Source organism: Meriones unguiculatus, chromosome 4 (genome assembly GCF_030254825.1).
Source record: "Meriones unguiculatus strain TT.TT164.6M chromosome 4, Bangor_MerUng_6.1, whole genome shotgun sequence".
Lineage (NCBI taxonomy): Eukaryota > Metazoa > Chordata > Mammalia > Rodentia > Muridae > Meriones > Meriones unguiculatus.
Window position 1 is genome coordinate 114,488,674 of NC_083352.1, and position 23,229 is coordinate 114,511,902.

Here is a 23,229-nt window from a genome sequence, read left to right on the forward strand (position 1 = left end):
ACGGAGACCGAAGTGGGCGTTCGCAGAATGAGGCACTCTGTGCTGGGTGAGGAAACTGAGGCTCCGTAGCGAAGCGGAGGGCTTTGCCGAGGAGGGTGCAGGAAGGGCTGCGTGACTGGAATTTGACAGCTGTGTCCTGGCAAGCCCCTCTTCTCGTTCCTTTTAGGAGCGAGTCCCCCACTTGCCCAGACAAGCCGGGCTCGTCACAGGCTCGGGACTGCGCTCTCCACCCTCCCGGCCGCCAGCGTCCCGCCCCGTCCCTTCCCAGCCCCCGAGGAGGAGGGGAGAAGAGCAGCGAGGAGGGGGGGTCGGAAGGCCCAGGCTTATAAAGGCTGCGGGCCCCGCGCTCCCCGCCAGACCCCGCCTCCAGGATCCCCTGCGCCGCCTGCCGCCCCACTTGACCGCGCCGTCCCCCAGCTCCCACACTGAGTGAGTTGGGGCGCGTTCCCAGCGCCTATGCCCAGGCCCTCCGGAGCCGCTGCAGTGGCTCCCTGAACCCAGGTGGGGAGAAAAGCGGATGGAGGAGGGCGCTGGGATGGGGCACCGGGCGGGATGCCTGATGAGAGAGGTTTAGGACCTGGGGGAGCCGGGGGACCCAGAAGACAGTGGTTAGCGGGGCCATCCCAGCGCGCGGCCTGGGAGACCGCAAGCCGCTCAGCAGGAATGCGCGTGTGGTCGTTGCCATACCAACGTACAAGCCAGCACACGCCCTCCTCGGAAGAAAAAGGGAAAATGGTGGTGGGGGGATGGGGGCTCATCCTCCTGAGGTCCAAAGTCATCACGCGGCGGTTGCCCGAGGGAACCGAGCCCCAGATCCTTTGGAGGCAGAGCGCAAGATGCTTAGCGCTTCGGAACCTCGGTTCTTTCATCCGGCAAGTGGAGATAAGTTGATTGGTTCCGAGTCCCTGGAACAGTTTTACGGGAAGTAACGGTTCGGGCCAGTACTAGTTGCACGTCCGAGGAGTGGTTTTGAGCAGCCCAGATGACACCTGCGACCCCACCCTGCCCCCAGGCCCGGTCGCCATGGCCCTGCTCCCGGCCCTCTTCCTAGCACTCCTGGCAGGTGCCCACGCCGAGCTCCCGGGCTGCAAGATCCGCGTCACCTCCGCGGCGCTGGAGCTGGGTAAGGTGGGCGGCGGGCGGCGTGGACCGGGTGGGGCGCCCTGGCCGCGGGCGCGAGAGCCGAGGGTCTCCGTATTCCCTCAGTGAAGAAGGAGGGGCTGCGCTTTTTGGAGCAAGAGCTGGAGTCTATCACCATCCCGGATGTGTACGGTGCAAAGGGCCATTTCTACTACAACATCTCGGAGTAAGCAGGGCCTGGGGGCGGGACATCAAAGCTGCTGGGCTGGCTTGGAGACCTCCGGGCTGGGCGTGGCCAAAACGGGTGGGGCTACAGGGTAAAACTCCGAGGCGGTAGGCGGACCCAGGAAAAGGGAATCGGAACCAGTAGAATCTCGAAGCTTGGACCACCGAACACTGGGAAGCGTTCTGGAAGCATTTACCTGTGAGTGAGAGTGGAGTCTAGCTATAGAGAGCCGCTAAAAGGGGAGAAGCTTAGGATGGGAGACATAGGAGAGCTGGGATGTGGGTGAGTTAAAGCGATGGAGGCAAAAAGCAAAGGACCGGATGCAAAGCTGAGCCTGGCCTGGGATCCAGCACTCAGCGGACTGGGGAAAGATCACAAGCTGAAAGCCAAATTGGGCTTTAAAGAAAACAAAACAACAACAACAAAAAAAAAACAGGTCTAGCAATCTTAGTGTGGGCAGAGGATGAGGTGCATTCAACAAGACTAGGTCTTTTCTTATTTATTTATTTATTCATTCATTTATTTTTAAAGATTTTATTTATGCGGGGGCTGGAGAGTTGGCTCAGAGGTTAAGAGCACTGGCTGCTCTCCCAAAGCTCCTGAGTTCAATTCCCAGCAACCACATGGTGGCTCATAACCATCTATAATGAGATCTGGTGCCCTCTTTTGGATTGTAGGTGTACATGCTGATAGAACACAAATAAAATCCTAAATAAAAAGATCCTATTTATGTGCTCTTGGTGTTTTGCCTGCATTCGTGTCTGTCTGAGGATGTTGGATCCCCTGGAATTGTAATTAGATAGTTGCGGGCTGATGGGTGGGTGCTGGGAATTGAACCCCGGGTCCTCTTGAAGACCAGCCAGTGCTTTTAACTGCTAAGCCATCTCTCCAGCCCCTATTTATTTATTCTTTTTTTCCCAAGCTTTTTTGTTTGTTTTGTTTTTGTTTTTTGAGACAGAGTTTCTTTGTGTAGCCTTGACTGTCATGGACTCCCTTTGTAGACTAGGCTGGCCTGGAATTCACAGAGATCCACCAGTCTCTGCCTCCCCAAGGACTGGGATTACAGGCAAGTGGCACCTTGCCGGGCTTTATTTATTCATGAGATAGGGTCTTATTATGTAGTCCTGCCTGGCCAAATTTACTATATAGACCAGGCTCACCTTCAACCTGTGGAGACTGGCCTGCTTCAGCCTATCAAGTGCTGGAATTAAAGGCATGTGCCACTATGCTGGGTTTTCTTTTTCCTTTTTTAAACAAACAAACCTTTTGTGTGTGTGAGTGTGTAATATAGTATAAACATATACATGTAATTCCTTCAAAAGAATCACTTGGGCTCACAAATTCAAGATAATGGAGACTGTCTTTGTTTTGCTTCTCTGTGTGGCTCTGGCGGTCCTGGAACACTCTCCATAGATCAGGCTGGCCTCAAGCTCAGCAGAGATCTGCCTACCTCTACCTCCTGAGTGCTGGGGTTAAAGGCGTGCACCACCAATGCCCAGCTGCTCCTTGCCTTTTAAATATTATATACATTTTTTTTTTAAATGGTGGCATAAACCTTTAATTCCAGCACTCAGGGAGGCAGGAGCAGGTGGATCTCCGTGAGTTCAAGGCCAGCTTGGTCTACAAATCAAGTCCAAGGCTACACAGAGAAACCCTTTCTGGGGGGTGGGGAGAAACCATTTTTAACCCTAGGTCCAGAGATGTTTGAGCTCTCGAGGGGCAAGGGAAAACTCCACCTAGCTTGCCCAGCCTGCAGTTAGAAGAGGAGGGATGAAGTCCCTGTGGGTTGGTGAGTCCACTCCCCTTGGCCCCCAACTGACCCTGCCCCCTGCCCTCTGCAGTGTGAAGGTCACACAGCTGCAGCTGATATCCTCGGAGCTCCACTTCCAGCCAGACCAGGAGCTGTCGCTGCACATCTCCAACGCGTCCCTGGGGCTGCACTGCCGGAGGCAGCTCCTCTACTGGTTCTTGTGAGGACCCTGCACGCTCAGGGTGGGCTGGTGGCTGGGCCTAGAGTCCGTTAGCCTCCCCAGCCTTCGGTTCTTCACTCAAGACGAGGGTTTGGTAGGATATCTGACAAAGATCAAGGGGGCACATCGCGAGGGCAAATGAGTCTCTGCCCTAGCTGAGGTGCTGTAGGCAGCAGCAAATGGCTGTGAGGGAAGGTACTTTGGTACTTTGTCCAAATAGTTCATAACTTCACGCCTATGCTTCTGCAAACAACACCAGTTAAACTCATTGGATCATTAAAAAAAAAAAAAAAAAGGTTCTGAAATAAGGGCGGGTCGTATTGGGAAGAAGGGTTCAGGCATGAGAGGGCAGTGGGGTGTGTATGATTACAAATACTTGGTGCACATATGAAAAAAAGCTATCTTGTTGTATAGCGTAAGGAGAAGGGTAATGAAGCCCCAGTTACTCTCCCCCCGGGGTGAACGTGAACCCTCCCCCTTGCTTTGGCAGCTATGACGGGGGCTACATCAATGCCTCGGCCGAGGGTGTGTCCATCCGAACAGGTCTGCAGCTCTCCCAGGATTCCACTGGGCGGATTAAAGTGTCCAATGTCTCCTGCGAGGCCTCTATCTCCAGAATGGACATGGCCTTCGGAGGAACCTTCAAGTAAGTCCTAGCTCCAGGGCACGCCTTTTGAGCCCCGCCCGTCCAATTTCCTCGTGCAGTTAGAAAGTGTTTAGAAAGCGTTTAGAGCTCAGCTGGAAGGTTTAGAAGACTCACTAGGACCCAAGAAGTGAAACCAAGGCAGTATTCTCGGCGGTGGGATTTAGGTAGAGGGTGATCTGGGAAAGGCTGCATGGAAGAGGAGGCATCTGAGCCCAGTCAGGAGGCTGCAGAGGGCAAGAACACTGGGGAGGGTGTTGGAGGTGGGGTACAGAACAGATGTGGGGGTCTCTGAGCAGCTGTGAGGATGTGAAGCAGGTGGCAGGGGAGGGAGCCTTGAGAGTCAAGCTGGAGAGGGGCTGGGGTTTAGATCTTGGAGAATTTTAATGAGGAGCTGGCTGGAACTGAGGAGCCCTTGTTGTAACTGTGTCTTTTGGGCACTGTTGTGTCCCCTGGGCCTGGCTTGTGGTTGGGGCAGGGGCTAACCCAGGCTCTCCTCTCCTCGCAGGAGGGTGTATAACTTCTTCTCCACGTTCATCACTTCGGGGATGAGGTTCCTCCTCAACCAGCAGGTGTGGGCGCTGACAGGTCTGGGTAGCAAAGTGGGGGTGGCCTGGCTCTGAGAAGCCCTGACTCTGGCCCCGTCCGTCCCCCAGATCTGCCCCGTGCTCCACCACGCTGGGACAGTGCTGCTCAACTCTCTCCTGGACACGGTGCCCGGTGAGTCACTGCTGGTGGGGCCTGGAGCCGGGGTTAGGGGTAGGAGGAAGCTACCACACAGCACCTCAGAGAGGCCCCCTCCCAGTCCAGCCACGGACTGGCCCTGGGTTCAAATGTGTCATTGACTTGCTGTGTAACCTTAGGTAAGTAAAGACTTGTCTCTGGGCTTTGGATTCCTCCTTTGATGGGTAACGCCGCCCCCAGGAGTTGCCACAGTCTTTAATATGCACTTGCTGATCACGCCCACCCACATTTGTTTTCATGAGCTTGCATTTCGTAGCTGCTCGGTCAACACGAATCCCTTCTTCCTAAGCCAGCGTGTCTGTCTACTGTGGCTCAGCCATCTTGTCCCATCAGGTCCATTGGGTAAAGGGCATTGGAAAAGAAGGCAGGGGAAATGACTCCTTCACTGTCTTAAACATTTTAAACTCTGTGTGTGTGTGTGCGCGCACGCACGCGCATGTGTGTACACCCACGCACGCGCATGTGTGTACACCCACGCACGCGCATGTGTGTACACCCATGCCATGCTGTATGTGTGGATGTCAGAGTTCAACATGGTGGAGCTCTGTTTACATCTGCCTTTGTATGGGTTCAGAGGACTGGACTCAGGTTGCCGGGCTTCCGAGGCACGCTCCTTTATCTGAAGAGCTGTTTCCCTGGCCCCTCCTCTTCGATCTTGCTTAGTGATTTCATGAAAGCCTTACAGTAGCGATAGTAGTAGGTGGAGCTAACAGTAGCCTATCACTGAGCACGTACACCGCTCCAGGCCCTAAGCGCTTCCCACCTAAAGCCAGTTTGATTTTCATAAGAACCCCGTGAGGTGCTGAGCATGGTGGCACACAGCTTTAACCCCAGCGCTTGGGAGGCAGAGTCAGGCAGATCTCTGTGAGTTCGAGGCCAGCCTGGTCTACAGAGTGAGTTCCAGGACAGCCAAGGCTACACAGAGAAACTCTTGTCTCAAAAACAAAACAAAACAAAAAACCAAAACACAATAAACAAACAAAAAAGAACTGGATGTGAGGAGTGTCCCTGTTTTTATGATTGAAAGGTACAGAGAGTTTAGGCACCAGCCCTGGTGTTCCTGGGCTTAGAATGACCCGAGCCCCTTTCTGCAGTGTGCAGCTCTGTGGATGACTTTGTCGGCATCGACTACTCCCTCCTGAAGGATCCTGTGGTCTCCAATGGCAATCTGGATATGGAATTCCGGGTGAGCTGCCTGGGTTGGTGCCTGTGACCTCTGACCACCAGTCTGCTTTCGTCCTGTCTGTGGCTGTCTGAGCAGGGCTCTGAGGGGCCACGCTCTGCCTGGCGCCGGCTCCTGCAGCTCCTCTTGTTCTGCTGTGCCCCTCACAAGTCCTTACTTAGTCCAGGGACTTGCTTATGCCCTGCCCATCTCCTGCCTCTCCCAACCCTATAAGTCACGTGCTAACGTCAGCCATTTGGTTTCTGAGGGGGACTGAGTCCAAGCCCTCCATGGATACCATGATGTAAGGGCATTCAAGTTCATTATATAAAATGGTGTCACATTTGTGTGACATTATAACTTACAAACATCTTTTGATAGTGTGTGTGTGTGTGTGCAAGCACATGCGGAGATGCGGAGGTTAGAGGACAACTTGTGAGAGTTGATTCTCTTCTTCCATCTAGGGTCCTGCGTATCAAATTTAGGTCCTCAGGATTGGCAGGAAGCTCCCTTACCTGCTGATCCATCTGGCCAGCCTGACAGTGCTCTTTTGTTTGTTTGAGATAGGGTTTGTAGCCTGGCTGTCCTGGAGCTTCCTTTGTAGACTAGACTGGCCTCAAACTCACAGAGTTCTCTTGCCTCTGCCCTCAAGTGGTGGAATTAAAGGCAACAATGCTTCCTCTTCTTCTTTTGATCTATTTTTATTTTCTGTGTATGGGTGGTTTTGTCCTCGTGTATGAATGTGCACCACATGTGTGAAGAGGGTGTCAGAAGCACTGGACCTGAAGAATAGACAGCTGTGAGCTACCATATGTTTGCTGGGAATTGAAGCCACATCCTCTGGAAGGGCAGTTGGTGCTCTTAACCACTGAGCCATCTCTTCAGCCCCCAGCTGCTGCTCTTAATTATAGTTGAATTTGCGGGTGTGAAAATCCAGCTGTATTACTAATTTTTTTTTCCTGAGTTTTAGAAATAAGTATTTTAGCCTGGCAATGGTTGTGAAAACTAATCCCAGCACTCGCTGAGTTGGAGGCCATCCTGGTCTACAAAGCCAGTTCCAGGACAACCAGGGGTACACAGAGAAACTCTGTCTTGAAAAAAGAAAAAGAGTACTTAATACAGAGAACTTAAAAGACAGAGTAAAGATTTCCTGGCTGGCAGGAGGGGTCCCTGCTAGGGTACCATTAAGCTTCTAGTCTGGGATCTTCTTACAGGACTGATGGCAGAAATCAGGGTTGATGTGTGGGAGGGGAATGAGCTGGACAGTCCAGTTGGCCCACCCAGTGTCCAGGCATCTCTTTGCTTTCAGTTCTGTCCTCAGGCATAGCTTCAAGGCTGGAGTGACAGAGAACAGAGCACTCTTTCTGGTGTTCCCAACTCCATCTGGGACTTTCTCGAGACTGCTGCTTGGGGGTCCCTGCCCCGTCTGGCCTGTTTTACCTCCTGTTCTCGTCCCCCACCACCCCAAGGGTGGGAATTTGGGTAACTTATCAATCTGACCTCTTTGAGCTGAGTGTGTTGTCTGGCGTGGCATTCTGGGTACCCCTCCAGTGGGCCCTATCTAAGGGACCCTGAGAATTCATCAGTAGTTCCTCTTGGTTAACAGCAGGTGCCTGGATGGTGAGGAGATGGGGGAGTAAAGGCAAGAGAGGATTGCAGAGGCCCTTGGGTGGAGGAACGGGTTCCCTCCCAGCGGGAGCAGGCAGGAGTTTATACAGATCAGCATTACAAGTCCTAGGCAGAGGACCAGGGCAAGGCTGAAAGGAGGGCATATTAAAATGCCCGAATTAAAATCCATTAGTCTTTAATCCCAGCACTCGGGAGGCAGAGGTAGGCAGATCTCTATGAGTTTGAGGCCAGGCTGGTCTACAAAGCAAATGCAGGACAGCTAAAGCTACACAGAGAAACCCTGCCTGGAACAAACAAACAAACAAACAAACAAAAACCATTATGCTCAGACAGCATCCATCCCTATCTTAGTGAAGTTTCCCCCTTCTGGCCTTCAAGGCTTGGCTGGAAAGTAATGAATCCATACTCCACCCTGCAGCATTTCCGACAGCTGAAATGGGTAGAATCACAGTGTGAGATCCCTCCCAGGTGGTTCCTCCCTTTAGTTCCTGGTCAGAAAAATCATCAGGATACGGGAATTACCGGGGTGTCTTTGAATTTGCTGGAGGCCTTTTCTTTTGCCCAAGGTGGCCTTACGTAGAGGAGCTGGAGAGAAACTGGACAGCCACCAAAGCCATCCCGAGCCAGTGGGTTTCAGTTTTGTTTTATTTTTCAGACAGGGTCTCATGCATCTGTAGCTGGCCCGGCACTCCTATGTAGACCAGGCTGGCCTTGAACTCCTGGAGATCAGCTTGCCTCTGCTGGGATTGAAAAAAAAAAAAAGTGCCCCACTGTGCCTGGCTGTTTTCGGGTTCTTGTCTCACAAAATTTGAAGAGTGAACCACAGGAGTGGCTTTTATAAGGACTTTATTATAGGGAGAGGGAGCGAAGGCGGGGCTTTTGTCGAGCAGGAATGGGTCCCAGAAAAATGGGGCACCCCAGCTGTATTCATTTTAAGGCCGTGAAGACTTGCAGGAGGTCAGCAGTTGGTATGTGGCCACCTTTGTTCCTCCTTGTGGTCGGCAGCAGGACATTCTGCAGACTCAAATGTCCTAAGTTCAAATCCTGATCCCATCCCTGGCAGGCTGCATGACCTGAGGCCAATGGCTTCCCCTGCCTGTGCCTGTTGCCTTATGTGATGCAAAGAACAGTGGGAGATAACATGCCACCCAGGGCTGTGGTGTGGACACACTTTCTGTTAGCCTGAAGGAAGCATTCCCAGTGGCACACGAAAGACAGAGGCAGGAGGATTGCCGTGAAGTTGAGCCCAGCCAGGGTTACTTAGCAAGACCACATCTCAAAATCACACAAGTAGAGAGGGGAGCTGGGTAGCCGGGGCGGATATGTAAATGTGGGTGTGGTTACTGCTGCCCAGTACCCAAGGTCACTCAGACGCCTGCTTTGCCAGGGTGATTTTCCTGGTCCTCTCTGCCTTTCTTTTCTTTCTTTCTTTGTTTCTTTCCGGGCTTATTTATTTATGTGTAGCAATGTGTTTTTGCCCACTTGTACGTAAGTGCACCAAGGGGTATGCAGTGCCTGTGGAGGACAGGAGAAGGAGTCACATCCCCTGGAACTGGCAGGTTGTTGAGCCACTTCGTGGCTGCTGGGAATTGAACACCAGTCCTCTGGAAGAGCAGTACATTCTCTTAACATCTGAGCCATCTCTCCAACTCCACACCTGGCTTCTGGTGCTCCCTGCCTACTCCTCCTGCTCTCCTAGCCTCTTTGCAATGCTTTTCGAGGGATGAGTTGGTGTGCCCTTCCAGATATCCCATAGAGTCCAGTTCCCCATGGCTCCTGACTGTGCCGGGCACAAATTCAATCTGCCTTGACCCTGACCCTGACGCCGAGCTCCCAATCCCAGGGAGCATTTTTCCCCTTGAAGCAGGACAACTGGAGCCTCCTCAACAGGGCGGTGGAGCCACAGCTGGAGGAAGACGAGAGGATGGTGTATGTGGCTTTCTCCGAGTTCTTCTTTGACTCTGCCATGGAGAGCTACTTCCAGGCCGGAGCCCTGGAGCTGACACTTGTCGGGGACAAGGTAGACCGGGGCTTGTCTGGGCATGGGTAAGAAGGGCCCACAGTAGAGTGCAATGATCCTGTCTCATCCCTAATTCCCCTGTTCAGGTGCCAAGCGATCTGGACATGCTTCTGAGGGCCACCTACTTTGGGAGCATTGTTCTCCTGGTGAGTATTGGCTAGAGGGGTGTGTGTGTGTGTGTGTGTGTGTGTGTGTGTGTGGCCAGAGCTGCAGGTTACCCCAGTTGCAGATGGTGGGGTGGTACAGCTGGAGATCCTCAGTGGTTACAGAGGAGACAGAAGGCCTGGCCTTTGCCTGTCACCAAGGCTCCTCACCTCGCCATGCCTATTTCCCACTCTGAGGAAGGACTGGCACATCCTGCCCTGTTGCCTTCACAGAGCAGTTATGAGGTTGGGAGAGAAGTGAAGCCTTTAGGATGGTTACCATGCTTATTTACTCATATTTATTTAATGCAGAAGGAGAGAGGGAATTAAAAAAATTTAAAATAGAAGGTTAGAGATACACTTCAGTTGGCAGCATGCTTGCCTAGTATGCCTAATGACCTGAGTTTCATCCAGGTTACATACATATATATGTATGTATTCTGGAGAGATGGAGAGATGGCTCAGTGGCTCATAGCACTTGCTACCCTCGAAGAGGACCAGAGTTTGGTTTCTAGCATCCACATGGTAGCTAACAACTGTCTGTAAATTTAGTTACAGAGGATCCAACACCCTTTTCACCCTCTTCAGGTCTCTGAGGGCACTGCATGCATGTGATATACAAACCTACCCATATACATCAAAGAAAAATAATTAAAATTTAAATGTATATAATTTAAATATATAAGTATATTTAAATAAATATATACATTTAAATATTATATATAATATATTCCATGTATAATATATATTTCACATATATGTTCCATATATAACATACATACATATACAGATATATATATATATATATATATACACACACACACACACATATGTATACTCCAGGTGTCATTAATACACATGTTCTTGTCGGGGTGTGGTGGTGCACACCTTTAATTCCAGCACTCGGGGAGACAGAGGCAAGCAGATTTCTGTGAGTTTGAGGCCAGCTTGGTCTACAAAGCAAGTACAGGACAGACAGCCAAGGCTACACAGGGAAACCAACCCTGTCTTGAAAAAAACAAAACCCAACCCAACCCAAACCCAACCAAAACATGTTCTTGGTTCAGTGTTTTAAGTTACAGAAGTTTAAGTCTGTGTGACTCTACATCACACTGGCCTCCTCTCCACACACAAACTGATAAGTTTATCATGAGTTTTCAGTGAAGGAACACGTGTCCTTAGAACAGCACCTGCTACGCAGTTCATGTTCCGTAAAACAGCTGCTGTGGTCTCTGCCGTCACTGTCATTGTCAATGCAATGGCTGAGTGGCTCAAAGCACAGGCTGTGTTGCTAGGCTGCACAGATTCACCTGTCACCTCTGCACACGAGCCTCTCACAACCTTAGACCGTCTGCTTCATTTTCGTGGGGAGAATGGTTCCGTCGGTAAAGGGATCTTCTTAACTATGTGAGGACCTGAGCTTGGATCCATAGCACCCATATTAAAAGCGGGGAGCAGCAGCTCTGGGGAGGAGACAAGAGGACCCCCAAGGCATGCCGGCCAGCCAGGCTAGCTCAGTCGGGGAGCTCCAGGATCAGTGAGAGGCCCATGCACACGCACTGGCTCGCACCCAGGCACACACCACACACATACACACACCCACACACACACACACACACAGAATGACGACAGTAGTACCTGGTTTAGTTGGTTGGTCGAGGCTTAAATGAGCTAACAGGTATGCTGTAGTCAGAATTATACTTAAGGGAATGTTTGCTTTGGAGATGAGATCTCATGTAGCCCAGGCTGGCCTCAGATTTATAGATATGCGTCAACACTGCCTGATCCTCCTGTCCTGACCTCCCAAAGACTGGGATTACAGGCTTTCCTACCACACCTGGCTCAGAATCAGTGAGTAAGTGTATTACATGGGCTGTAGAGCAGCTCGGAGTTGAGAAATGAGAGGTTGGGATGGTAAAGCAAAAAGTCCATCCTCGGGGTGTCCCAGTTTGTCTGGATTGAACACTGAGCAGGAAGGGAAGGGGAAGGGGGAGGGTGGGGTCAGATGTGAGCTATAATTTCAGCACTTGAAGGCTCAGCCGGAGGAGCGCTAGAATCCAGGGTTTCAAGACCAGGGAGGCAACACAGCAAGAGCCCATCTACAAAGGAAGAAAGGACACTACTTTGACCGGTTCCTGGGGGTTGGGTGCAGGTCTGAAGGGCGTGGGCAGCGCCACATCAGTCTGCACTTGCAGCCCCCCGCCTCAAGGAACTGAGGCCTTGTCCCCCAGCACCCAGTCCCAGTGCTCACCAGGTACTGGGATTGTGACCTGCCTTCCTCACTGTCTCCAGAGCCCTACAGTGATTAACTCCCCGCTGAAGCTGAAGCTGCAGGCCATGAGCCCTCCACGCTGCACCATCAAGCCATCGGGCACCACCATCTCTGTCACTGCCAGCGTCACCATCACCTTGGCCCCACCCATGCTGCCTGAAGTGGAGCTGTCCAAGATGATCATGGTATGGACCCCACAGTGAGGGTACCTGGGCCTGAGGTCGGTAAGAAGTGGGCTGTGAACCTTTCCAGTTCATGATGTCCCCGTGGGCTTGCCTTCAGGAGGGCCGTCTCAGTGCGAAGATGACACTCCGAGGCAAGGCGCTGCGAGCAAAGCTGGACCTTCGCAGGTAGGCAGTAGATAAAGATCCTGGATAGGCCCTTAACTTCTAAGCCTTAGCATCACCAGGACGGTGACACCTGACCAGCAGAACCTCAGGACTAAAACTGAGCTATTCCCGTAAGCCTCTGACATGCTGGGGTTTGTCCCTGTCAATACATACAAACACTGAATTGTAAAAATATCCTTTATTTGCCTGATGTAAATTGTCGTCTCCGAGGCTTACTGCCTTGGACTGCTAACCTAGGCCTAGTCCTGGAAGCTTCTAGCCTCTGTACGATCTAGTCTAGGTCTAGAATGTCTTCAGCCTCTGAGACTCACTGCTGAATAAGCTCACCCTTTCCAGTTCTTTCTGAGCTCTGGCTAGCTTGTTCAACTCAACTGTTCTGGCTCAAACCCCTCTCCAAACTATTCAATCTGGTTTCTCTCATTTTCTCATTGAATCGCTCTGCCTGGCTTCAAATTAACTCTAGCAGTCTATTCTAATCTTCCTTCTCCTTCTTATTCTCTGTCTTGTCTGTCTATGTTTGTTCTCTCTTTAAACTCTCCCAGTACGCCTCTGAATTCCATGAACTGCACTGCTGTAAACTCAGCTCCACTGCACTGCCTCTCAACTGCCTGAACAGCACTGACCAGAACTCAGGGATCTGCATGCCCCTGTCTCCTGAGTGCTGGTAGTAAATGCGTGTGTACCACCACACCTGGACCTAAACTAGTCTCAATCTGAAACTTGCTCTATTCCAGGCTGGCCTTGAACACAGAGATCTGCTTGCTTCTGTCTCCTAGGATTAAAGGCATGTCTGTATTCCAGCAAGATCACACAGACCTAGAAAGTCTTTGGATGTGATCTCTTGCCAGAGCAGCCATGTTCTGAATTAACAGTCCTCTACGCTGAACTCAAGGCTGGGTATCATGGTTAATGCCTTAAGCTCAGCACTCAACATAGGCAGGTGGATCTTTGTGAGTTTAAGGTCACTCTAGTCTACATAGTGAATTCAAGGCTATGCAGAGCTACATAGTGAGACCCTGTCTCAGAAGAAAGAGAAGGAAGGAAGGAAGAAAGAGGGGAGGAAGGAAGGAAGGAAGGAAGGAAGGAAGGAAGGAAGGAAGGAGAGAGATGTGAACTCAAGGATACAGAGATGGTTCAGTTGGTAAAGTAATTGCCTTGCAAGCACAAGGACCCAAATTTCAGTCCCTAGAACCAATAGGAAAAGCTGAACATGATGGCACCTGCCTTTAATCCCAGTGATGACAACCATAGATAGGTGGATCCTTGGGATCTCAGAGGAGAGCTAGCCTGGTCTATGTGGGGAAGTTGCAGGCCAATGAAAGACCCTGTCTCAAACAAAAGGTGAGAGGCACCTAAGGACCAATCCCTTGGAGGCTGTCTTCTAACCTCCACATGGATGCCATGTCTGCACATACCTGCACCTACACATCCAAAATCTATCTTATTACGTAGCCAAGGAGGATCTTGCTTCCATCTCCAGAGCGCCGGGACACACCACCCTGTCCCGTTTATGCAGTGCTCAGGAACTGAACCCAGGGCCTAGTGCGTGGTAGATGGCAACATTATACCAACGGAACTACACCTCCCCAGAGCTCCCAAAGTACTTTCACCTTTTTCATTTTTTTTTTCCCTTTTGAGACAAGACCTCACTATGTAGCATTGTGTGGACTGGCACTCCGTGTCTAGACCAGGCTGGCCTCAAACTTGCAGAGATCTGCCTCCTGAGAGCTGGGATTACAGGGGTGTGCCACCACTCCTGGCTAACAGTGGTTTCTTAAAGCAACTCCCCTGCATTCTCCCACCATCGAGAAGCAGGCAAAGCAGGTATTATTACACAGGCCAATTGCTTCAGTAAAGCTAAATGACATGCCTTCTTCGGTCTCATAGCAAAGAGGGTGGAGACATTGGTTTGGGTGTCAATGTCAGCTCAGTGCAGTGGTGACCCAGATGCAAGCCGTTTTATTTTTCTAAGGCTCACTTCCTCCTGTGCTAACTACAGGTGAAAATACCTTCTACTTTCCTGGGCTGAATGTCTAGCGTCATCTCCCCTGGCCATTTATGACTCTCTGTAGCTTTGTATTATAATTAAACAGCGCCCAGGCTGCAGGAGTTCGTTAACTGCTGTCTTCATAGTAACTGCAGATACAGAGCACTCAGACACTGCTGCAGTGCTGCTCTGAGACAGAAATGAGACATCTCAGGGTAGCAGGGGGTTGGAATCTAGAGGCAGGGTCTAGTCCACACAGCCATGTGCCTTCAGGCAGCTTCCTTCCCCACTCCAGCTTCAGCTTCCTCATCAGGAACAGTTTCTGAAAGTCCCAGATTCTCAGGGCTGTGAATGAGGACTGAGTCACTCGGTGTTTTACAGTTTGCAGCTTGGCCACGTAATCTAGCACCAGGGAGGAGATTTTCAGAGGCTAGCCAAGGCTAACCTATACAGCCAGTCCCTATCTCAAACACCATCAACTACAAAACGATTCCAAGGACTGGAATGAACTCAAGGAAGAGAGTCCTAAAATCCAACTTAAAAACAACAACAATACAGGCAATGGCTTGTGCTCCCAACACTGGGGATGAGACAGGATCCCTGGGGCTCACTCCCCAGCCCAAAGAGAGATTCTGTCTCAAGACATGGTGAATGGTGCAGAAGGACTAATGAGCAGAGCTTGACCCTCATCCTCTACACACATGTCCCAATACACCCCTACACCCCTGTGCACCTTTATCCAGGCATGCAAAAACACACACACACCACACACATACATGCCACACACACACACAAACAAGCAGCATATATATGTGTATTTATGAGGTGGGAAGAACAGACTGTAGCTCTCTACAAGCCAGGAGAGAGCTCTACATCTTCACCCTGGCATTTCAACTTTCCTTTTCCTTTTCCCTCCCTTCCTCCCCCCTTCCTCCCCCGAGACAGCATTTCTCTGGGTGTAGCCCTGGCTGTCCCAGAGCTTGATCTGTAGATCAGGCTGGCCTCAAATTCAGAGATCCACCTGCTTCTGCCCCCCCCCCCCCCCGCCAAGTGCTGAGATTAAAGGCAGGGTGTCATGAGTAAAAGCATCTCTCAAATTAGTTGTTTTTTTTTTTAAATAATTATTTATTTATTATTTATACAGCATTCTGCCTGCTTGTGTGCCTGTGCACCAGAAGACGGCACCAGATCTCACTATAGATGGTTATGAGCCACCATGTGGTTGCTGGGAATTGAACTCAGGACTTTTAGAAGAACAGTCAGTGTTCTTAACCTCTGAGCCATCCCTCCAGCCCTCAAATTCGTTTTTTAAGATTTTTTTTTTTTTAAGATTATATGTATGGGGCTGGAGAGATGGCTCAGTGGTTAAGGACACTGTCTGCTCTTCCAAAGGTCTTGAGTTCAATTCCCAGCAATCACATGGTGGCTCACAACCATCTATAGAGAGATCTGGTGCCCTCTTCAGGCCTGAGAACACTGTCGTAACAAACATAAATACATCTTGAGGCCAGAAGCGTTGCTTTCTCCTGGAGCTACAGGCAGTTGTAAGCTGTCTGACATGGCTGCCGGTCCCCTAGAGCAGGTGAGCTCTTAGTTGCTGAATCATCTCTCTTCAGACCTCATTTAGATGTGCATGCTTGTGTGTGCGCTCGAGTGTGTGCCTCTGTGTAGTGTGTGTGTGTATGCGCTCGAGTGCGTGCCTCTGTGTAGTGTGTGTGTGTGCGCTCGAGTGCGTGCCTCTGTGTAGTGTGTGTGTGTATGCGCTCGAGTGCGTGCCTCTGTGTAGTGTGTGTGTGTGTGTGTGTGTACATTTGTGCATGGATGCCTGGAGAGGTCAGCAGAGTTATTCAGATGTCCTGAAGCTGGAGTCAAGCCACATGGGCTGCCAGACATGGATGCTGGGAACGGAACTCAGAGCCTCTGCAGCAAGCCGTCTTAACCTCTGAGCTCTAGTTTTTCTTTTTTAAATTAACACGCCCATGTGCATATGCACCTATGTGTGGGTACTCACGTGCCAGGGAGTGCATGTGGCGGTCAAGTTCATGCTCTCCTCTACCATACCATGTGTGCCTTAGGGATCAAACTCAGGTAGTCAGGCCCTGTGGCAGGCGCCCTCCCCACCACACTGAGCCATTTTGAGGACCCTATTTTATTTCATTTTTACTTTTTTGGGTAAGCTTAGTATCTGACAGGGAGTAAACACTGTTGAATTTTAGATACAAACAAACCAAACTTGCTGACCTAGCAGCAGAGGCCCGGCACATAGGCAGTCTTAGTAGCCGGCCTAAAGAAAGGGGGTCCCAAAGACGAGAGCCTCAAGGATGCAGACCTCGGAAATAGCAGCCACCTGGAGAGATGATTAGGTGGGACCTGGAAGATGACACTTGGCGACATCTTTTAGGTAGGGCCCAAGACCAGGATGTCCCCAGGTTTCATGGCCACCCGGTGCATTTCTTCTCTTACAGGTTTCAAATCTACTCAAATCAGTCTGCCCTGGAGTCTCTAGCAGTGAGTTGGGAATGGCAGTGGGTGGGTCTGGGGCTTTGGGGCAAGCTGGCAGCTCACACAAACCCACCACCCGTGTATGCCCTTTCCCCTCAGCTGATCCCACTGCAGACCCCGCTGAAGACACTGCTGCAAATTGGAGTGATGCCTTTGCTCAATGGTAGGGGCTGAGGGTATAATGGCGGGAGGGAGGAGTTGGGGCAGGGGCTGAGCTGGGGGGACCCAGGCTGAGCTAGCTTGCCTCTCCTCCCCACAGAGCAGACCTGGCGTGGGGTGCAGATCCCCCTCCCTGAGGGTATCGACTTCGTGCGCGAGGTAGTGACCAACCACGCCGTAAGTATGACGTGAAGGGAGGATTTAGACCACGGCCTTCCCTTCCCTGCAACACCCCTGGTCTCTCCGCCCCACTCCCCATGTCGCTTACACTGGCTGCTGTTTCCTTTTTGAAGTATCACCTGAACCAGTGAGTGAGGCTCCCTGTTCCCTCCACAGGGCTTCCTCACCATTGGGGCTGACCTCCACTTTGCCAAAGGGCTTCGAGAAATCATTGACAAAAACCGTCCTGCCGACGACCTTGTGGACTCCAGTGCCCCTCCACGTGCTGCAGCAGCTGCCTGAGCCCTCCTCGTCCCCAAGCAGCTGGCATTCAGGGACTGTGTCCTCTTGGCGACCCTTTCCCCCCAAGCCCCACCCACGGCCCACAGTGTTCCCAGTGCCACAGAGAAGAATATGGTTGGACGCTATACCCGATTTAATTTCATAATCAGTCAACCATCAATTACAATCCATCCACCCCCTCTCCTTGGGCTACTCTAGAGTTCTGTTGGGGTCCTGGGATGGAGCATTTTTTTTAAAAGCAGGTGAGGAGGTCAGGTCACCCCACCTAGGCTGTCTCTGTGATGGCCCAAGGCCAAGGCCGGGATACACAGGGCTGTGGGAAGTCTGGGCAGTTTTAGAGCAGGACTTGCCCCACAGGGGCATTTTGCATAAAGGAGCCCACTCTCTTGAGAGAGGCTGGGAGGGGCTGGATCTGAGGACTTCCACGGGTCCCCTCAGACATCAGTAAGGCTCCTTGTTCAGGAAACGAGTGAACATAGTGAAGGCAGCCCGGGGCTTGTCCGTGGGGACCATGTGTCCAGCGCCCTGGGGAGCAAAGCTTTATGAGATTCAGGTTCCTCAACATTTATTACCGCCCCCTCACTTCCGGGTACTTCCTTCATCCTTCTCCTCTTCCTCCTGAAAGCCTGCCCTGAGGCATCAGAGGTGACCCAGTACGAATGGAAGCTGGAGGGTCCCACCCCCTTCCCTCCAGCCCCAAGCGTTCCTCACTGGGCTCCGAGTCCTACCTTGATGGTGAGAAAGGTAATGTGGGAGAACTCCTTCACGAAGCCGGCTACCTGCTCCCCACTCTCCCCGTAATCCACCAGCCAGGGCCGACGCTGTACCTCCATCTGTCCCATCGGGAAAGCCATCAGCCAGTGGCCCCCACCACGATTGCACACCAAGGCTGCACTCAGGACCTCAGGACTAGGGACTCCTGCAGCCCGGAGCCACTCCTGGCATACCCAGCTACCCGCACCTTACCTTCTGGTTGAGGGAGTCCACAAACCACTCATCGCCCATGAAGTTGCAGGCCATGTCCACGTCGCCATTGTATAGCAGGATCTGATATTTCTGGAGTAGGACAAGGGGAAAACAGAAGTGTGGGAGGGCCCAGGCCCTCAGCCAGCTCTTCCCTGGTTTAAGTCCTACTTTTCAGGGATTCAGAAGCCCAGCTAATAAGAGAATCCTGAATTCTCGTGCTGCATACTACATATTCATTAGGCACCAACTATATGCTTTAATATATAAGGAGGAAGATTACTGACACCCCTCCCCCACCACATACCCTCAAATAAGACAAGTCATATTATACAGCCTAGACTGGCTTAGAACTTGAGGTCTGTCCTCAGTCTCAGAGGCAGAGCTTACACGTATGACTCACCATGCCCAGCTTATTAGCCTCCTTTCACAGATGAGGAAAATGCGGCTGGGAATGAGTAAGACACTTTCCAAGAGCTAGGCATGTCGGCACACACCTGTAATCCCTGTCCTGGAGAAGGCTGAGAGAGAAGTGCTACGGGCTCGGAGCAAGCCTGCGCTACACAGCAACCCAAAGCCTCAGAGGAACAGCCAGGGTGTGGCGAGGCGAGCTAAGGCTAAAGGTGTGTCACTCTAGGGCCTGCGGCTACAGTGGGGTGAGGCTTCCTGAGCCGTGGCTGCATCCCGCTGGGCTGCCCCCACACACCTGTGAGCTGAGCAGCTTCAGGTACTGGGAGTTCATGCTTTGGTAGAGCCGGCGGTACTGTAAGTTCACCACGAAGCTGTTGGGAGCACGTGCACAGGACGCAGAGAACAAGGGGTGCAGAGGAGGACAGGTCAACAGGTGGAGCCTCCCCAATTCCCAGCTCTGGGTATATAGCGACTCTCTAGGGCTTGCTGATGGGAACGGGAGCTGGAGGTGCGTGGGCACATCTTTTGGTTGTTACAATGAGTGGGATACAACTGGCATTTAGTGGGTAGGGACCAGGTGGTGTGGAAGTGACCGAAAGTAATGGCAGAGTAGAACTTGGGCACTGACCCACCAGGAAAGACCTAACTAGGTTCTGGTGAGCTAGGGTTACTCCTTTACTCGAAGGGGGTCACGGAATGAACTGAGCAGCTCTGGGCTGCAACCTGAGTGGCAGCTGGGACACTGTCTACTCAGCAAACACCAGGAAAAGATCCGGTTTTAGTCAGTGTGGCCACTTCCGAGTTCATTGTTTGAGTGTCAATCAAGCTGGAGATCAAAGCCGTTACACACCAGGAATGTCCACCCCACCCGCACTTGGAGTAAGCACAGCTGCAGGACCTCCTCCGACCCTGCTGATGCCACCTCCTAAACCCCAAGAGGCTACGGAAGCTTACTTGCACATGTCCCAGCGGGGCAACTTCTCGGGGATGTGGAGGGCCTTCCGGACATACGGGTTGTTGAGGTAGGTAGACGGAGCCGTGGTGTTGGTGCAGGGGGGATCCAAGCGCACCTTGTCCCCAGAACGCAGCAGCCCCTGCGACAGACACAGGGTGAGGGCCTTTAACTTATCTGCCCCACCGACTCCCCTAAGGGGAGGAGCTCACGCCCGTGCATACCTGATGCCGTGTCCGCTTGATTGGCAGGCGAGTGAAGATGTTGCCAAAATCCTGGACCACAAGAGTGTCCCCAGATCTGAAGGGAAGAAAAAAAAAAAAAAAAAAAAAAAAAAAAAAGAGTAGGATGGGTGGGTGGTGGACCTCTAGAGACAGCAGGGATTGGCCAAAGGCATACCCAGCAGCACCTACCTATCACTGCCAGGCACTCCACCAGCACATGGGGCGTAGAGATTGTATATGTTGAGGCCAGAGCTGCTCACAATTCGAGACACTTCCTGGAGCTGTGACAACACGCCGTTGTGTTTTTCAGATCCATTGTCCTCCATGACCTTCCCCTCTCACCCCCAAGATGATCTGCTCTGCCACCTTGTCTCCCGTCACCACTCTTCATCTACTTTGTTTTTTCACAGGCAGAGAGCTCACTGGAAGGAATCTTCCAGACCTGGGTCCTGTCCTAGCACCACTATTTCCTGCCATGTGACATAAGGCAAGTGGCTTAAGCATCCTTGGCTTCAATTTCCTCACTGGATTTCCCAGAGGAGACCACCATATTGGAAGGTCTGGGACAGAAAGGTGATGAGGTGGGCAGTTGCTAGAGTGCTTTTCCTTGCATGCATTAAGGCCCTGTGTTCCATTCCCAGGACCACCAAAAAGGTGAAGCAGTGGAGCTGGAGAGACAGGAGGGTCCCAAGAAGAAGGGTGATCCATTTCTCAGGACTAGGCTGGAAGGGCTCATACAAAGAAAGGGGCGGACTCTCACATGGTTTACGCATTTGGGGTCTTTGTTGTCATAGAAGTTACACTTGTTCTGAGAGCAGCAGGAGGTCTGCAGCAAAGTCCAAAGCCTGCAGGAGACCGGAAAAGGCTGAAGGCAGGCAGAAATGGAGGGAGGTGCAAAGCCGCCCCTCCTCCCTCCCACCTCTGATCAGACCCTGACCCCAGGGGAGGAGGACAGACAATACAGGGTATGATGTATAGGCTTTTAAACCCAGTTCCTAGGAAACTGCCCCCTGGTGCGTGCAAATAGGACCCCTCAATACCTTTTCAAAAAGAAAAAAAAATGTTTTTGAGAGGTTTTTCTATATAGTCTGGGCTCATATCCTAAACTTGCTATGTAGCCCAGGCTGGCCTAAAACCCCAAGGATGGGGTTACAGGTGTATATTACCACATCTGGCCTCCTCAGCTCCTTTAAATCCTGCTCTCTATTCTTGGCCCTTAAGCATCAAACCGTTTGGGCAACCCTAGGCCCTACCTTCTCATGAACCCAAGCCCGGAATGTCACGTGCTAGAGGACAGACCTGAGATCCCACAACCTGCCCCACCCTAGCCATTGCCCAACTGTCCCTTTCCCATACCTGTTCCCCAGGAGACCATGGTAGTAGGCGAAATAGACCAGCGAGTTGTCGTTCTGCTCATAGGAGGCGAGTCCATTGCCCACAGCCAGCCCCTGTTAAAAACACCCAGGGTGTTCAGCTCATCTGAAGGGTGAGAACGAAGGGGGACCCTCCCTTGACCTATGGCCAGCGCTGCAACCTAGAAGCTGAAATCCAGAGTGGTTTGTGGGGGTGGGTGGGCGGGTGAGGTCATTCCATCTAAAGAACAGATGCGGTGGCCTGACAGGCGAGCTTTCTAGAGGAGGAGGCATGCAAGCCAATGGAGTACCCAATGGCCAGGAGCAGCTAGGCTGGCCTCCCTAATCCAAGGTCACAGCCCCACAGCTCCTCCCTTCCCTCCGGCAGCTGCCCTGCACCTGAAGGTTCATGCTGGGATCCTGCATGACCAGTACAGCCAAGGTGGGGATGTAGATGCCGGCATAGCTCTCTCCCGTCAGGAAAAGTTTGTTGTCCTTGTACTCCGGAAAGAGGCGGAAGAAGTCTTTAAGGGCTTCATAATTGTTCTGAGCCACCTGAGGATGGTGAGATGGAAGCGGGAGACCTGAAGTTTAAGCTAGAAAGCTCTTCCGAGGTAATTAGTCCGACGCATTGGATTTTGTGCAAGAGGAAGTAAGCTGGTTACGAGCCTACCACAGAGCATGTGACAGAGCCAAAAGGAGATTCTGAGGCTAAGCTCTCCCCTCTCATGGTGCCATCTTTGGGGAGAATGGGGCAGGTGGTCAGGCAACACACTCACCTCTGTGTCATTGGTCACATACATCTTGTCCTCTGAGTAGGAGAAGCCCACCCCGGCTGGGGACTCGATATACAGCATGTTGGCGATCTAGGGGGAGGAGGGAATGAGCGGAAGGGGGTTCCCCACTCCATTCGAGCACCCAGACACCCCTACAAGACCCACAGCTCCAGGCGTACCAGGTTCCATGAATAGGGGTTGTACTCCAGGGTGACACCATCTGGCTGGATCTGGGGAGGAAAGACAGCTCTGTGAGTACCAACAGGCAGCTGGGCAGAAAGAAATGGCCACAGTGTTAGGCCATTTACATATTGCCGTGCTCCAGGAGAGGTGCAGAAAGTTAGGCCAAGGGTCAGATAAAACAAAACAAAACAGAACTGGAAAGCAAACTTGGAAAGTCGCAGGTTCCTTCTGCCCTACCCCTTCTGCCTTTTCCTTGACGAACCGCCTTTTCCCAGTCTCCTGCCCTCTCACAGCCGTGGAGAACAGTGCTCAACTCACCAGGAAGGGGCCGTGCTCTGTAAGAAACCCATCTAGGGAGCTGCAGCCGGGACCCCCATTGAGCCAAAGTACCACGGGGCTGTTCTTTGGGTCTTTCTGCGACTCCACAAACCTAAAAGGGCACAGGGCAGGGATGGTACAAGTAAGAGGCCCCGTCCTGCCTTGGGTCCTTAGAACTCAGCAGCCCAGTTATCAAACCTCCTCGGAAGGCAGGGCCGCGCACCAGTAGTGGAAGTGCTTGGAATCCGATGCTTTGAGGTAGCCGGAGTACTGCCGGAAAGCCGGCTGCTTGGCCAGTCCGGGGAGGCAATCGATTTCATCCTGGTCCGGAGCTGCTTCGCCCTGGGACGCGCAGGACACCAGCAGCAGCAAGAGCAGCGGAGACAGCGCGGCTCGGAGCATCTGAAGGAGGAAACACAGGCGGAGGATGTTTACCAGTTCCTCGGACCCTTTGCGCTTCCGCACAGCAGTTCCTGGGAAGAAGATGGCGCGCATCTCCGGGGGTAGCCCCCACCGGGGTCCAGCTCCCTGCCGCAGAGCCACGTTCGCTGCCCATCAGCCAGGGCATTTCCGTACCTCTGCTTCTTTGCGTCCTTGCTCTTCGGGAAGCGCCTGTGGACTGGAAGTCATGTGTAGTCCTGGTCACGTGAACTGCTGCATCACGTGACAGTTTGCTCACGTCCACTCTTTTTTATCTGTGG

General features: G+C 52.1%; 2 protein-coding genes across 3 annotated transcripts; one reads left to right on the forward strand and one right to left on the reverse strand.

Moving 5' to 3' along the window:
- Positions 1–281: 281 nt before the first annotated feature.
- Pltp (phospholipid transfer protein) lies at positions 282–17,530 on the forward strand. Of its 2 annotated transcripts, none has more exons than XM_021638448.2 (16): positions 282–429; positions 1,013–1,123; positions 1,207–1,306; positions 3,148–3,276; positions 3,767–3,922; positions 4,428–4,491; positions 4,576–4,639; positions 5,758–5,849; positions 9,298–9,474; positions 9,561–9,620; positions 11,910–12,074; positions 12,172–12,239; positions 16,692–16,734; positions 16,828–16,891; positions 16,988–17,064; positions 17,224–17,530. In XM_021638448.2, the coding sequence occupies exons 2-16, from the start codon at positions 1,024–1,026 to the stop codon at positions 17,347–17,349; spliced, it is 1,485 nt and encodes a 494-aa protein (XP_021494123.1). In that variant the 5' UTR covers positions 282–429; positions 1,013–1,023; the 3' UTR covers positions 17,350–17,530. The 2 variants fall into 2 exon arrangements, with proteins under 2 accessions (XP_021494123.1, XP_021494114.1); XM_021638439.2 differs by having other exon boundaries at positions 335–501.
- On the reverse strand, positions 17,465–23,221 carry Ctsa (cathepsin A). The gene is made up of 15 exons (XM_021638461.2): positions 23,105–23,221; positions 22,752–22,930; positions 22,529–22,640; positions 22,207–22,257; positions 22,031–22,117; positions 21,651–21,806; positions 21,256–21,347; positions 20,660–20,744; positions 20,089–20,180; positions 19,900–19,975; positions 19,678–19,817; positions 19,019–19,094; positions 18,316–18,405; positions 18,078–18,182; positions 17,465–17,874 (listed from the first exon to the last, which is right to left on the reverse strand). Exons 1-15 carry the CDS (start codon positions 23,156–23,158, stop codon positions 17,791–17,793), a joined length of 1,479 nt encoding a protein of 492 aa, XP_021494136.1. The 5' UTR covers positions 23,159–23,221; the 3' UTR covers positions 17,465–17,790.
- Positions 23,222–23,229: the final 8 nt, after the last annotated feature.